The sequence below is a fragment of the Amblyraja radiata genome, chromosome 27, assembly GCF_010909765.2.
Source record: "Amblyraja radiata isolate CabotCenter1 chromosome 27, sAmbRad1.1.pri, whole genome shotgun sequence".
NCBI lineage: Eukaryota > Metazoa > Chordata > Chondrichthyes > Rajiformes > Rajidae > Amblyraja > Amblyraja radiata.
Genome location: NC_045982.1, coordinates 13,651,030 through 13,667,579, shown reverse-complemented (window position 1 = coordinate 13,667,579; position 16,550 = coordinate 13,651,030). Strand labels below are relative to the sequence as shown.

Below are 16,550 nucleotides of genomic sequence, written 5' to 3'. Positions count from 1 at the left end.
TGCAGCTCAAAAACTGGCCGTTTTCGATGTTTTTAACGGGTGTGAAAGTGCGTGTTTTCCCATCCACTAACATGTACCGGAAGTGACGCTTGTCCCCCAGTTAAAATTTTTGGTCACGTGAGTGGGGATTTACGCTCCAGTGACCTTTCGTGAAATCACCCTATAGGGAACATTGAGAGGTGAATGGGATTGTTCTGCAAGATGGCGTAGATTCAATGAGCCAAATAGCTTCCTTCTCTGTGGCAAGGCAGTATGGAATTAATTGATACGATAACCAAAACAACTGAACATTTGCCATTGCTTTTACAGGAAGAATAATATATTAACATTTTTTTTAATTAGTCAGTCTAAAAAATATATTTATGTTATAGCTATTCCAGTCTACACCAGTATATACCTGTATATTACTGTATTTCAAAAAAAAAATCAGAGGTTTTCTCTTGCTCCTCTTAAAAGTGAATGGAGTATATGCAGTGTTTTGTGGCCTTAAAGTTCATAAATTCATGTTATAAAAGCAGAATTCGGCCATTTGGCCCAACAAGCCTATTCAATCTTTCTTTTTCTCTCAACCCCATTCAACTGCCTTCTCCCCATAACCCCGACACCCGTGCTAATCAATAACTCCCATACTAATCAATTACACCCATACAAATCAATAACTCCCATACTAATCAATAACACCTGTACAAATCAATAACTCCCACACTAATCAATAGCACCCGTACAAATCAACAACCATACTAATCAATAGCACTGATACTAATCAATAGCACTGATACTAATCAAGCCTCGCTTAAATTATCCCTTAACATTAAACATCAGATAAAGGGAGAAAGCATAGGACACTAAATGTTCTAATTTAAGTTGGCATGTGTGGTTTGGCCAAGATTCGCTGCAAAAACATCAACATTGTTGGTATTAATCACTCTGCAATGTAACTCTGACTTTTATTAGAATTCTACCAACTGTTTTGACACCACCTTGGCTCTGCATCCAGTTCAGTGGAACTGCAATCGATTGCCAAATCAGAGGAGAATCGAATCAGAGTATAATGTATGTAATTATTCAGTGGCAAGCGTGTAAGTGAAATATAACGCGCCCCAAATGTGAGCAGCATTAAACTTGCAAACTATCCATCGTAAAAAAATCACCTTGCTCACTTCATTGCAATTTACAAGCAACATATTTTCATAAGACTCCATTTACTGCTACATTAATAGGCAGTTTATGTTCTGATCTTAAATTTGATAGCATATCCCTCAGCACCACGACTAACCAAAAAAGGAAATAAAAAGGCTTTTTATTTAATTAGTTCCATTAATATTGGTTTCAGAGGGGCGCCTTGGTTTTCACATTAAAATCCAGATAAACACCACGGATAAACCCACATTAGCTGGACAGCCCTGTAGTACAGTAAATCCCATTTGGAAATAAACCCTGCCAATTATAAATGGTAGTATCTTGGGGAATCAGAACAACGCCCATTCTGTTGCCTCAACAATGTGGAGCTCAAAATCATACACAGCTCAAACTATGAAGCTTTTTTTTAAATTTACTGATATAACTTGGGTATACTGTTTGAAAATCGATATTTCATCAATCTTTAGGTTAATTTTTAATATCTAAACCCCTAATTTCCTCCTTTAGCCCTGTGCAATGTCCTCTTTTTCACTGGTTCTATAACCAAAGAGCAATGCTAAACTACTAGCTACCTCACTGGTGACCCTTGGACTATCCTTGATTGCACTTTGCTGGCTTTACCTTGCACTAAACGTTATTCCCCTATCATGTATCTATACAATGGCTCGATTGTAATAATGTATCGACTGTCCCCTGACTGGATAGCATGCAACAAAAGCTTTTCACTATACCTTGGCACACGTGACAATAAACTAAACTGTAAAGTGTATTACCATGCTTACACTTACTGTCCTTACATTCCATCCACCATGCTTTTGTACAGTCTGCTGTCATGTCATTTTCCCAAACAAACACCTTCCTTTGGTCTTTTAGAGTTAAGTTGCATTGACCAACATCTTGTTAGTAAATGCAAGCAGCTCCAAACGCGATTCTCGACATTTACCCATTTGAAGCGTCACATGCATTTATGCATTGTAAAACGTGGCCATCCAGAACTCACTTTCCCAAAGGAGCAATCTACTGCTGGGACTGTCCATGGATGATTTAGGAGCATGGACGAAGAAATCTCAAGGCTGAAATCCCACTTAGTTACTTTTCATGCATTAAAACCGTGGGTGGAACGGCACTCCCGTCGGAGTGGCCCAGCCCGAGGGTGGAACGGCACTCCCGTCGGAGTGGCCCAGCCCGAGGGTGGAACGGCACTCCTGTCGGAGCGGCTCAGCTCGAGGGAGGAACGGCACTCACGAGAGGGCGATCCGGCTCGGGGCTGAAATGGTGCTCCGGTGGCTGGGACGGCGTTCTGGCGGCGGTGACCTGAGTCTGGGGTTCGGCCGCGGGCCAGCGGCTGCGTCTGCTGGACTGGAGGGCAGCAGCTTCGACCACCCCGGGCCGCGGTGTTTGAACCGGCCCGTTTGCGGGGTTCGGTGAGCCGCGGGACTGTTTTTAACATCGCCCGGTGGGGTATGGCCTCAGCGCAGAGGGAGAGGAGGAGGGAAGAGACTGCAGCCCTAAGACTTTTGCCTCCATCACAGTGAGGAGATGCTGGGTGGACTCACTGTGGTGGATGTTAATATGTGTTTATTGTTGTTTTTTATTGTATTGTATGTATGACTGCAGGCACGAAATTTTGTTCAGACTTCGGTCTGAATGACAATAAAGGCTATCTGATCTGATCTGATCTGATCTGATCTGATCTGATCTGAAAACCGACAACAGTAAAAAAAATCAATCTTACATTACCTTTCACATTCTCGTTAGTGTTTGCAGTAAACCATGTGGTTTCGAAATGTGAAACCGTAATTGCCAGAAGCTTATTCCATGTGCCTCATGACCCCTGTTCACTTTGTGCAAATGGGCAAAGGAACTGATTCCTTAAAACAAGTGGTCACTGTTTTCACATTCATGCCAGCAACGTTTAATCTTAAAGATTACATTTATTTTGGAAGAATACGAGGTGGGTTAAATGTGATCTCGCTGTTAACACAGTACCATGCCCCAATTCATTTCATGTACCAGGTGAAATAAAATTACCCGTTTCCTGCTTGAATATCTGCCACAAAAAAGAAAAAGAACATTAAGTTTCTGTTAACTATTTAAGTTGGTCCTAATTTTATTTGGCATATCACAGCCAGAGGAAATAATGGCATGCTGGTAAATATTAAGATTTTATTTCAACCCAGCTGGAAATTTGAGTTGCAATGTAAACCAGGCTGTGGTTACACAGATATGTTTTTGCAATTTGTATGTCTGCCAGTATCTACATTTCACTGTTGTGAAATACATTCAACTCTTCCTTTGTCGTTGATCCATTTTCTGGTCAGTTACCTTAATGTGCAAATCATGCTTCTTTCTTCAGAGTTGACTCCATGCCTATTAATTCATCCATCCTTGCTTGCATAGGCCAGTTCCCAAAGAAAATTGTGTTTATTTTCCTGCCTGAAGCTATGATTCATTTGCGTTTCTTCCAACCAAACGGACAGCATTCAGTGTTCACAATGTGGCCTCCTCTACGTTGGAGAAGTCTAAGGTAGTTTGGGCGATCACTTTGGAGAGAAGTGACTTAGAATCCATTTTGCCTGCCACATTAATTCTCCATCACTCAGGAAGCCTAGATCCTTCATTGTCCAGCTACATGGATCTGGTAGAAACAAGGAACTACGGACATTGGTTAATTAACAAAAGGACACAGCAGGTCAGATGGCATCTCTGGAGAACATCAGGTCGAGACCCTTCTTCAGCGCGGTTCTGGTGCCTACTGTAGACATTGCCAAATCTTTCCGAGAAGCAATACTTCTAGGGTCTACGGTTTTCATGGATCTAGAACTGTGACCTGATCTCAGTGTTACAGTATCACAGTGGGACTAACACTGCTGTCTCTGTTGTTCTGAAGTTTCTGTCACACTGCTTAAGATCTGTCACACTGCTTAATGTCTCAATGATGTCCAAACAACTTGGATGCAAGCTGTTAAATTTGTTGGGATGGAGGAAGGATCTAAACTTCCAAAAGCGATGCAACCCATGTCATACTTCATGTTCAGGATAGGAAAGGCCCATCTATGAATGGTGAGGTAGACAAAAATGCTGGAGAAACTCAGCGGCTGAGGCAGCATCTATGGAGTGAAGGAAATAGGCAATGTTTCGGGTCGAGACCCTTCTTCAGACTGCTGTGAGGGTGGTGGGGGTGGGGGAGGAGGGGGGTGGGAAGAAGTGGTGAGATGAATGGTGAGATGCTTTTGATCACTGATCACCAGTGAAACAATTCTTGAGAAATTAAATAGTGCAGAAAAATCCTTGGTTCCTTGTTAGTTAGCACACAAACACTGCACAATAATAATAATAATAATAATAATAATAATAATAATAATAATAATAATAATAATAATAATAATAATAATAATAATAATAATAATAATAATATCTTTTATTGTCAAGGACAATGAATAAAAACAGAACTGACTGTCATCCAGTTGAGTGATTTCTGTGTTATTCTGGGGACTCTGGGCAGCCCTTATGACAGCGTTTGACATGTCAAGTATAATTTTAAATTTGATTTTACCTTTTTAGTGAACTTCAAAACTAAATTGCTTCAATATTATTAAAGCCTCACCGACGCTGTAACCTTTGGCACCTCTCTGATGTGGACCCCATGTTGGCAACCATTGATCTAACTTCATGGGACAGATCATCTTCCCACCTCCGCCCATGTACCTCTGGATTATCCCAAGGAATTAACTCCGCTTCTGCGGCAGAGTGGCGGAGTGGTAGAATTGCTGCCTTACAGCGCCAGAGACCCGGGTTTGATTCTGACTACGGGTGCTGTTTGTGTGGAGTTTGTACATTAGCCCAGTGACCTTGTAGGTTTTCTCTAGTTTCCTCCCACATTCCAAAGAGTTGGAGATAGATCTTTTTTTTTTAAATCAAGAGATTGAGGGCTCTAGAGAGGGGTGCAGATGGGTATTGATCAGGCATGGTTACAGTATATTGAACAACAGAGCCCTTTCAGCTGGCTCCGTTGTTCAATATACTATAACCATGCCTGATCAATACCCATCTGCACCCCTCTCTAGAGCCCTCAATCTCTTGATTTAAAATATCCGGCGGCCTCCTCCTGCTCCTATTTCTCTGTGTACTACATCTGCCCATGCCCACCTTCTCTTCTCAGCATCCACTGTTGGCCTGCCAGACATTGTCTTCAGCATCCAGTTTCTGATAAGCTGCAGGTACTTAGAGAAGACTGCAATTATCATGTGCATTGCCCACCAGTTAACTACATGCCCCTGCCATCGAACCCCACCCGATTCACTGCCTCAATTTAACCCAGAGTATTTGACTTATTTTGTCTTGAGATGTGTTTCTAAACTGTCAAAACTCCACTCTATCAACTGCTCCTATTTAACCCAGCTCAGCCCACTGCTGCTGAAAACTTATCCATGCCTTTCTCACCCTTGTTCCAATGTTCCACATTCCATAAATCGCACTCTACCCAGACGCCTGCTGCTTATACTCTTTTGAGTGCAATGTCCCAAACACGTACCATTCCTGCCCTCCTTAAACTACATCAACTCCTGGCCCACAACATCTCCATTTAATGACTGTTGTTCAAATCCATTTCTGGTTGAACCAATTTGTAATCCTCCCCAGTTGGTCCCCAGCTAATCCACCCTTGAAGAAATCTGTGCTTCCCTATCTTTGGTTTGCCGTGATTTTTGTTTCATTATTTATCAGCCTTGACCTCAGCCATCATCTATTGTCACCTGTTAAGGAATTCTCATCCTAAAATTCATGTCCACTGCCTACTTCATGTCTTCCTGTCTACTTCATTTACGACTCATTAAAACTCAGTTCTTTGAGTGTTTTACAATTATCTCCTTCTTTGGATCTATGTCCAATTTTGACTCTTGGCAGGACAGTCGATACTTAGAAGACATTGATGAAACACAATTGATTATCCAGTAACTGCCTTTGAAAATATTACTGTGTGGCCTTAACACTAATGGTGTCCATGGATCATGATCTGTTGTAACTAATTTTTAAAGTTTAAAGATTAATAATTATTTCTGGGTCAGACCCTGAGGGTATTGTGACTCATATTGTATATGGTATGCTGGCTTCATTGGTCAGGGCATTGAGTGTAAGAGTCAGGAAGTGATGAAGCAACTTTATTGTTCTTTGGCTAGCCTACATGTGGGGTATTGCACACAGTTCTGGTCACCCCCATTACAAGAAGGATGTGGTGACTGTGCAGAGGATGTTTACCAGAATAATGCCTAGATTAGAGGATATTAACGATAAGGAGAGGTTGGATGGACTAGGATTGTTTTCTCTGAAATGCCGGAAGTTGAGGGGAGACCCAATAGAAATATGTAAAGTTATGAGAAGCACAGATAGGTTAGACAGTAAGAACCTTGATATTCCCAGGGTGGAAATATCAAAGAATAGAGGGCGTAGATTTAAGGTGAGAGGGGCAGAATATAAAGGAGATGTGCGGGGCAAGTTGTTTACACAGAGGGTGGTGGGTGCCTGGAACGTGCTGCCTGGGCAGTGGTGGATGCTGTTGCCGTTTAAGAGGCTTTTAGATAGGCACATGGATATGCAGCGAATGGAGGGATATGGATCATGTGCGGGCAGATAAGCCTCGTTTATCTTGGCATCATGTTTGACACCAACATTGGGGGCCGAAGAGCCTGTTCCTGCACTGTACTCTTCCATGTTCTATGCTGTGGAATAATGATCCAAGGTCTTCAGAACGGCATTTTTAATTGCAAGAAATGTGCACTTCTTCAAAATGGCTGGTCGAGGATGATTATCAACATGAAACAACTGTCCACATGTCCCAATGGTTTTAACACTTGCCATATTTATATTCTCTAGTGCCAACTGAATGCTTGCTCGTGACGGGGGAATTCTCAGTTTTGTGTCGCTGGTAGTCTCCTCACTTCTTAGTAAGAAGGAGGAGGTTTCAAGCTTCATTCCAGAGACATGAGTGCATTGTCTCAGCTGATACCTCGGCAATGAGGAAGTGCTGCACTTTCAAAGGCATTGGAATTGGACCAGGAGTCACGGTGGCAGCAAGTCGGACATTTCAAAGAGCAACAGAGAATTCCTTCCTTCGTCCTAAGCCGACGTCAGGTTCTTACGGCTGCTTGTTGTGAATGATTTTGGCTGTTGTATTGCTACGAAAGTGACCACATTTCATAGAATTATTCATTGGCTTTGATACCCTGATACTGTGTGAAAGGGATAAAATAAATATTTAATTAAATTGGTGCCTTTTATTTTACGCTCCCTTCCCTCGGGGTACTAAGTCCATCTTCAGTGGGTGTGCTACCACCCAAGCTGGGGGCTAGGGAGGAGGATAAATAACAGGTTTGACATCCAAGGGTTAGTGCTTCCCTTTGGTGTAAATAATGTAAACTCTGCTTTCAATATGTGGCAATACAAGGTTCCTACATGTTCACACTTGACTGCAGTTCCTCGTGTGTCAGGACATGTCTTTCAAGATGATGTATGATGAATAGTTGATGCTGGCAGCGTCACGATTCAGAAGAGGTGATTCTTAAGGGAGATGATTTATACATTTTTACTTTGCTTCCTGTTTAATAGACACATGCATTTATCCAGTCCTAATATTCCAAGTAATAGCCCATTTAGCACAGAAAAAGGTCTTTCCATCAAGTACACCACATCACCCTCCAGATTCCACCACACACCAACTCACTTGTGTAGGAAGGAACTGTAGATGCTGGTTTACACCAAAGATAGACACAAAATGGTGGCGTAACTCAGCGGGTCAGGCAGCATCTCCGGAAAAAAGGAATAGGTGATGTTTCGGGTAGAGACCCTTCTTCGAGTCTTGACCCAAAATATTCAATTCAATTCAATTCAATTCAATTTATTGTCATTTGGACCCCTTGAGGTCCAAACGAAATGTCGTTTCTGCAGCCATACATTACAAACAAATAGACCCAAGACACAACATAATTTACATAAACATCCATCACATTGCTGTGATGGAAGGCCAAAAAAACTTATCCAAAAAAACTTATCTCTCCACTGCACTCTCCCCCCCAATGTCAGAGTCAAAGTCAAAGTCAAAGCCCCCGGCGGGCGATGGCGATTGTCCCGCGGCCATTAAAGCCACGCCGGGTGATGCAAGGTCGCGCACCGGGTTCTTGATGTTAGAGCCCCCGGCGTGCGCTCGCAGAGTCCCGCGGCCATTCCAAGCCGCGCGGGGCGATGGTGTAAGGCCCCGCTCCAGGAGCTCTTCAACCCCGCAACTCGGGCGGGAGAAGTCGCCGTTGCGGGAGCCCCGAAAAGCGGTCTCCCTCCAGGGACCCGCGGGCTCCCGGTGCCGCCGTCTGCCAAACCCGCAGTTGCAGCCTCCGAAGCTCCGGAGGTCGGGCCGCAGCAGCGTCCACCACAGCTCCACCCGCTCTGGACTCGGCCAGCTCCGCGACGGTGAGGTGAGTAGTCGGCACCACAGCCCCCGGTCTTCCTGTTGGAGGCCGCTCCTCGTTGCAGCCCCAACGACAACGGAGACCCGACAAAGAAAAGGTCGGGTCTCCCGTGCAGGAAGAGATTTAAAAGTTACCCCCACCCACACCACCCCCACCCCCCCACACACATACCCCAACAAAAAATAACAAAAACTACATAAAAACATAGACATAAAATAATAAAAAACGCAGACGGACTGCAGAGGCCGCTGCTGACGAGAGTCGCGCCGCCCACCTGTATCACCTATCCTTTTCTCTAGGGATGTTGCCTGACCCGCTTACTCCAGCATTTTGTGTGTATCACCAACTCACTTGGTGGATAACAAGGGAAATCAGGGATAGTATCAAAGCGAAGGATGATGCGTACAAATTAGCCAGACAAAGCAGCATACCGGAGGACTGGGAGAAATTTAGAGACCAGCAGAGGTGGACAAAGGGCTTAATTAGGATAGGAAAAATAGATTATGAAAGAAAACTGGCAGGGAACATAAAAACTGACTGCAAAAGTTTTTATAGATATGTGAAAAGATACAATGAATGTACCTGCATGTTATACTGTTTAGTTTGGAGATACCACCAGATAGTCTGGTTGATACAACCAGATTAGTTTGGAGATACAACCAGATTAGTTTGGAGATACAACCAGATTAGTTTGGAGATACAACCAGATAGTCCACTGAGTTCGCACCGACCAGCGATTTGTTACAGATTTGACAAATTTATTTGGCGGCCAATCAAACGCTGTCTCTAAGGGGGGTGCATCCAATCACCAACCAGCTTGCCTTAAAATTCCCGAAACTACACGAAACATAAGCATACATAAATTTTTACTTTTCTAGAGTAGGGGCCCCGCCATCAGTTTTCTAATTGGGCCCCGCAATTCCTAGCACCGGCCCTGGGAGCAGGGAGATTCTACTGCAATTGTACAGGGTCTTGGTGAGACCACACCTGGAGTATTGCGTACAGTTTTGGTCTCCAAATCTGAGGAAGGACATTATTGCCATAGAGGGAGTGCAGAGAAGGTTCACCAGACTGATTCCTGGGATGTCAGGACTGTCTTATGAAGAAAGACTGGATAGACTTGGTTTATACTCTCTAGAATTTAGGAGATTGAGAGGGGATCTTATAGAAACTTATAAAATTCTTAAGGGGTTGGACAGGCTAGATGCAGGAAGATTGCTCCCGATGTTGGGGAAGTCCAGGACAAGGGGTCACAGCTTAAGGATAAGGGGGAAATCCTTTAAAACCGAGATGAGAAGAACTTTTTTCACACAGAGAGTGGTGAATCTCTGGAACTCTCTGCCACAGAGGGTAGTCGAGGCCAGTTCATTGGCTATATTTAAGAGGGAGTTAGATGTGGCCCTTGTGGCTAAGGGGATCAGAGGGTATGGAGAGAAGGCAGGTACAGGATACTGAGTTGGATGATCAGCCATGATCATATTGAATGGCGGTGCAGGCTCGAAGGGCCGAATGGCCTACTCCTGCACCTAATTTCTATGTTTCTAGAGCAGCAGCCACTTAACCCACCAACTCGAATGCACACTCTAGGGTTTTGGATAGAAAACAGATTAACCGGGGAAAACACTCGTGGTCACGGGGAGAACGTGCAAACTCCACACAGATAGAACCAGAGGCCAAGATTGAGCCTGGGTCATTGGAGCTGTGAGGCAGCAACACAAGGGAGATTATCTCATGTAATGAATGAGTGTCTGGAGATTCCAGCACTAGCGCAGCATAGTGGAGCAACGGTATTGCTGCCTTACAGCACTTGCAGCACCAGAGACCCAGATTTGATCCAGACTATGGCTGCTGTCTGTATGGAATTTGTTTGTTCTCCCCATGACCTGTTTTTTCTCCGGGTTTTCTCCGAGATCTTCGCTTTCCTCCCACATTCCAAAGACGTACAGGTATGTAGGTTCATTGGCTTGGTATAGGGAGGTTTCACGGCAGTCGGGTCGCGACCCATGACCCGTACTGTTGCTACACTACTCCAAATGGATTACATGCGATGAACTGCAGGTAGGCACTTACCATTGTTTCCAGCGTAGCGAGCCTGTTAAAACCCGCCGAAAATGTCAATTTTTGCGCTGCAAATAATTATGGGAATCGGGATAAGCGTGTGAGACATTTAGCCTACTTCAGAATTCCAAAAGTGAGGAGACATGACGATAGATAGAAGTGAGAGCTGAAGGGACAACAACAGACAGAGTGCTTGGCGAACATTGGCCGTTTGCTCACTGCATTTCATCAACTAAGGCATTATTTGTGTTTTTTCTTGATTTCTTTGGCATCTAAAAAGTTTCAGAAGTGTTAAATCTGGCTGTAAATTTTTTAAATCGCCCATGGTTCTCAAGTGGGTTTTTACATACAAAATGAAAACGCATCTGAAGAAAAATTTACAGCCAGATTGATCACTTCTGAGACTTTTTAGATACCAAAGGAATCAAGAAAAAACACAAATAATGCCTTACTTGATGAAATGCAGTGAGCAAACGCGATAATTCCCAATATTTTCAATTACGATATCTGCACGGCCAATGTTTACCAAGCACTTTAGCTGCTGTTGTCCCTTCAGCTCTCGCTTCTCTTTACCTTCATTTCGCTTCACTTTTGGAATTCTAAAGGTAGGTACACTTCCCCCAACTTCCACAATTTTTTTCAGCATAAAAGTTCAACATTTTGGCGGTTTTTAACAGGTAGGAAAGTACGCGTTTCTTGCATTAATAACATATACTGGAAATGACGAATGTCCTCCAGATGGATTGGGCAGCTCCGTGCGTCAAGCCCTATGACCCAGTGACCTTACGTGCAACCCCCTTATAAGTGTAAAAGTGTCCCTAGTGTGTGTAGAGTAGTGTTAATGTGCGGGGATCGCGGGTCGGAGCGGACTCGGTGGACCGAAGGGCCTGTTCTGTATCTCTAAACTAAACTAAACTAAATGGGTTCTCGAGTGGTGAGAGTGTGTGACTCTCTGTCTCCAAACTTCCTTCTATTGGTATTAACAAATGCACTGACACCACTGTGTAATATATTTAGTGCTATTGACGAAGATACATTTCTTGACAGAGGGACATTAAACATAAGGGGAAGATGGGGGCTAGGATGTGAGCAGACCACTTTGATAGAAGTATACAAAATTATGAGAGGCATAGATAGGGTAGATAAGCAGAATCTTTTTCTCAGGGTGGAAATGTTCCATATGAGAGGTTATAACTATTAGGTGAAAGGTGCAAACTGCAATTGAGATGAGCAGGGCAAGGTTTTTTTTACACAGGGAATGGTGGGGCCTGGAACACACTGCTAGGGGTGGTGGTGGAGGCAGATAGGATAGCGGAGTTTTTGGATGAGCACATGGAAGTGCAGGGAATAGAGGGATATGGATCATGTACAGGCAGGATAGATCAGTTAACTTGACATCATGTTCAGCATAAACATGGTGGCCGAAGGGCCTGTTCCTGTGCTGTACTGTTTTATGTTCTATGTAGCCATGATCCATGTTCTATGTAGCCATGATCAGCCATGATCATATTGAATGGCGGTGCAGGCTCAAAGGGCCGAATGGCCTACTTCTGCACCTATTTTCTATGTTTCTATGTCTATGTTTCTATGTAGGTCAGTGTCAAGGCAGTGTCATAAAGCAGGATATCTGGTCCAGACAGGACCAATGAAGAAAGTCGATCCTAAATGGTAGCACTAAGGACAAAGGAATCTGGGGTGTTTCCTCTAGTATTATGGATGGGTGGAATGGAATACTTTATTGTCACGTGTAGCAAGGCACAGTGACATTCTTCGCTTGCATATCCCAGGTATGCAAATAATCACCACATAAACAGCTGACAAAGTTACAAAGTCTATGTTTCTATATGACAATCAAACATTCTAGTGTCTTGAAAGAGACTCTTTTGTCAGTAAGAGTATAATAATAAATGAATGTTATTTTAATCAAGTTCCTGGATCATGAGAAGGAGTTCCAAGGAAATTGTGTTTTTATTGAAGATTTTACTAAATAAACTATTTTATTCGGGACTTCTGCTGCAGCTCCTTGTTATACAGACTGATACCAATAGACTGTAGTCATTCCAACGAGGAGTGGTGGAACCCACACAAAGATACCGGGAATATTTTATTGGATGTGGGGCATTTGCAACGCGCTGAGATGGTGAAAGACGACTTTAATTTATTTGTACAAAAACCCCTAGCATAAGGAAAGCCTAGCGTTACACGGCGGGACAGAGAAGGGGGGGGGGGAAGCATTCCTTCAGGTCGCCTTCGCTCACTTGTTCAATTGGTGCAGCCAGTTACAGGGTTGGTTTGTTGAGGTTCGGTCACCTGTCGACACGGGGAGAAAAAAAAAAGTTGCTCAACCTGTCCTGCTGCGTTTCTGTCATTGCAACGCCGTCACGGAGAAAGGAGGAAGGAAGGAGAGGGAGAAAGAAAGAGAGAGGGAGAGAGAGAGTTCAGCATCGTTGGAAAGACCTCAGACTCTCAGCGACCCGACACCAGGGAGACGGACCGAGTGTGTCTACACAGCGACAAGAGAGCGGGGGGTTACAGGAAGGCTCCGGCAGAGGAGAACACCAGGTAAAAGGCAATGGACAAAGCACAAAGTGTTGGAGGAACTCAGCGGGCCAGGCAGCATCTGTGGAGGGAATGGATAGGCGACGTTTTGGGTCGGGACCCTTCTTCAGTCTGGTCAGTGGACAACAGATCTAACTGGAGATGCTGGGTTTCTAAAAGTAATGCTGGAAGAACTCATCCAGCCCAGCCCAGCAGCATCTGTGGGAAGAGAGAGGCCAGTCACAGTTCAGTGCTTTCACTGCGTTTTCCGGGCACCTCACTCCTCCCCAGATCACCACCAAGCCTCCTGGTGCCGGGGGAAGGGTGGCTGACCCAAGCGGTGACCGCTCTCCCGGTTCACCAGTGCGGCGGGGCTAGCTGGCTTACCCCGATCCGCCGCCGGTGAAGGCAGCGCCGGCCAAGGTATTCAACGCAGTGTATAGAAGACCAGCTTAGATGCCCCGAGTTAGTCGAGGGAGACCCCCCCCCCTTGTAGAGAGGAGATGCTGTTCCTCACTCCTGTTGTAATAAGGTCAAACAATTGGACGAATTGCCGCATTTTGACAAAAGTTGTGAAATTGTCATTAAGATGCATCATCGTGGATCTTAATTAACTGAGAGTAGACAATGCCTTTGAACCATGACGGGGTTAAAGGTGTCGGCAAATAGTCACAAGTTGGGATCTATTAACTTTTCTAGTGTAGGAAGTAACTGCAGATGCTGGTTTACACCGAAGGTAGACACAAAACGCTGGAGTAACTCAGTGGGACAGACAGCATCTCTGGAGAGGAAGAATGGGTGACGTTTAGAGTCGAGACCCTTTTTCAGACTTTCCCAGCTTTGTTCAAGGGTTGGGGAATTGAAGAAGTTTAATGATGGGACTTTCAGCAATGTTACAGCTGACAGACGGGGCACCAATCTTTATTCATTTCAAAATTCATTCTCACTTATTTTTTAAATCTGCACTATATAAATAGAGAACGTTCAAGTCTACATTTTCATAACAAGTAATGTTAGTCCATTGCTTATCATTAGCTCATCATCAGTTCTCATTCACTTTCAAAAAAGTAAATAGTTCTGTGACAGCTCACATTAGTACAACTCCTGTTTGAGTGAGAGGCGCCTCCAGAATTATATACCCTACTCATATTTTTGTTTCCTTCTCTGTTTGAGGCATCTTCAGATCGAGAGTGTTTAATTGTCATATACATATACTGACTAGGGGACGATGAAATTCCTACTTGCCACAGTTTAACAGGCCCGCAAACGCAATAACACTCGGATAATATATAATAATCATAAAACAATGCATTAACAACTGTAATACTAGAGAGCCACAATAGTTCAAAAAATGAAGTCCCATAGTGCAACTGAATACAAAGTCCATAGAAGATCAAAGTTGATGAGGTTAGTTTTGTGTAATGTCCAAAAGCAGAATGGATGCTGACAAGAACCTGCTTTTTAATTCTGGTGGTCAAGGTTTTAAGACTCCTGCACCTTCTTCCCAATAGTACTAGCAGGTGAGTGCATGGCCAGGGCGAAGTGGGGCTTTGATGATATTTGCTGCCCTTTTTGAGGCAATGCCTCCTATAGATCTCTTCGATGGTGGGGAAGTCGGTGTCAGCGATGGACTGGGCAATGTGTACCACTCTCTGTCGTCTCCTTTGTTCCTTGGAGTTTAAGTTGCTGATCCAGGCCGTTTTGCATCCATTTTACAACTAGTCACCAGGCTTTCAACAGTACACCGATGGCAAACTGACTGGTCTTGATGTGTCCACTCTGACTCTGGTGGCTTGTAAAATGTAAACACAAAGTATTACAGGCCCTTCCATCTGCTTTGTTCACCTGAAGACCAGGGTTAATTTTGTGTCATGTCCAGTCTCCCGTCCCATCTCTATATCCTCTGATACCCTTGATGTTCAAAACCCAATCAGCCCAGCGAAAATGTTATAACCCTCAGCGGGAAATAAACTTCTCATTTCTGGTCTGGTGATCAGTCTCTCAGCTAGATGGATGAACGTGGGAGGGGGAGGGGGGGGGGGTGTGGTTAGTAGGAGTTTACCTAAAATTGGAGAATTCAATGTTCATAAGTTCATAAGTCATAGGAGAAGAATTAGGCCATTCGGTCCACCAAGCCTATTCGTCATGGCTGATGTATCTTTCCCTCTCAATCCCATTCTCCTGCCTTCTCCCCATAACCCCTAATCACCGCACTCGTACTGTTGTGTTGTAAGCTGCGTTATTGAATTTTGCTTATTATATATTATCTATGTGCATTGTGTTGTGCTGCAAGTAAAATGACTTGACATGTTAGGTCACAGCTTGTGCACGGTATGCTGCCCTGATAAGAGGAAGAATGTGGTTGTATTGGAAAGGGTGCAGAAGTGATTTGAGGATGTTGCCAGGAATGGAGAACATTATCTATGAGGAGAGGTTCATTAGGTTGTAATTGTTTTCTTTGGAACAAAGAAGACTGATGGGAGATTATTTGAGGTGTTTAAAACTATGCCCTAAATTAGATATATTACCCAAACCAGGGAGCCAAACCCCGTGAGAAATAGATTTGAAGTAATTGGTGAGAGGATTAGAGATGAAATTAAGAAATAAGAGGGTAGACTGGAGTTCATTCTTTGAAAGCCTGGTAGAGGCAGAAAACCACATCACAATTAAAAGTGCTTACTTTTGAAACCTTACAGACTTCAAGTAAATATAACTCAGTGTAGGAATGAATTGCGGACGCTGGTTTAAACAGCAGATAGGCACAGTATGTTGGAGTAACTCAGCGGGAAAGGCAGCATCTCTGGAGACAAGGAATGGGTGACATTTCGGGTCGTGATCCGAAGAACCGTCTGAAGTCTGAAGAAGGGTCTCAACTGGAAACGCCACCCATTCCTTGTCTCCAGAGATGTTGCCTCTCCCGCTGAGTCACTCCAACATTTTGTGTCTATCACGCAGAGGGTGGCAGGTGTATGGAATGGTAGTTGAGACCAGTACTATAACAACATTTATATGGGCCAAACCCAGATAATTGTGTCTAGCTAAGATGGGGCAGGTTGGTTCCATGGACGAGTTGGGCCAATGGGCATGTTTCAGTGCTGCATAACTCTATAACTTAATGCTGAAAAGTGGGAGTAGGTTTGGTGGATCTCTTTTGACCAACATTGATGCAATTGGCAATGTTTCTTCCTTCTGTTTCCTAATGTAGCTATGATTCTATAAATATCCAAACCCTTTTCTTGACATTGTGTCTCTGCATCTAAATCTTTTGGCATTTATTGGGATGTGATTGTCAATGACTCCACCAATGTTTGTTGTCTATCTTTAATTGCACTTGCAGTCAGCCACTTGGGGCAGTGC

General features: G+C 43.9%; 1 protein-coding gene across 1 annotated transcript in view; it reads left to right on the top strand.

Moving 5' to 3' along the window:
- Positions 1-2,967: 2,967 nt before the first annotated feature.
- The window catches only part of LOC116988218 (non-compact myelin associated protein), a 54,634-nt gene continuing 41,051 nt past the window's right edge, over positions 2,968-16,550 (top strand). Inside the window, exons 1-2 of the mRNA XM_033044772.1 lie at positions 2,968-3,156; positions 12,836-13,217. Coding sequence (XP_032900663.1) covers positions 2,968-3,156; positions 12,836-13,217 — 571 coding nt within the window. The remainder of the gene's footprint in view (positions 3,157-12,835; positions 13,218-16,550) is intronic.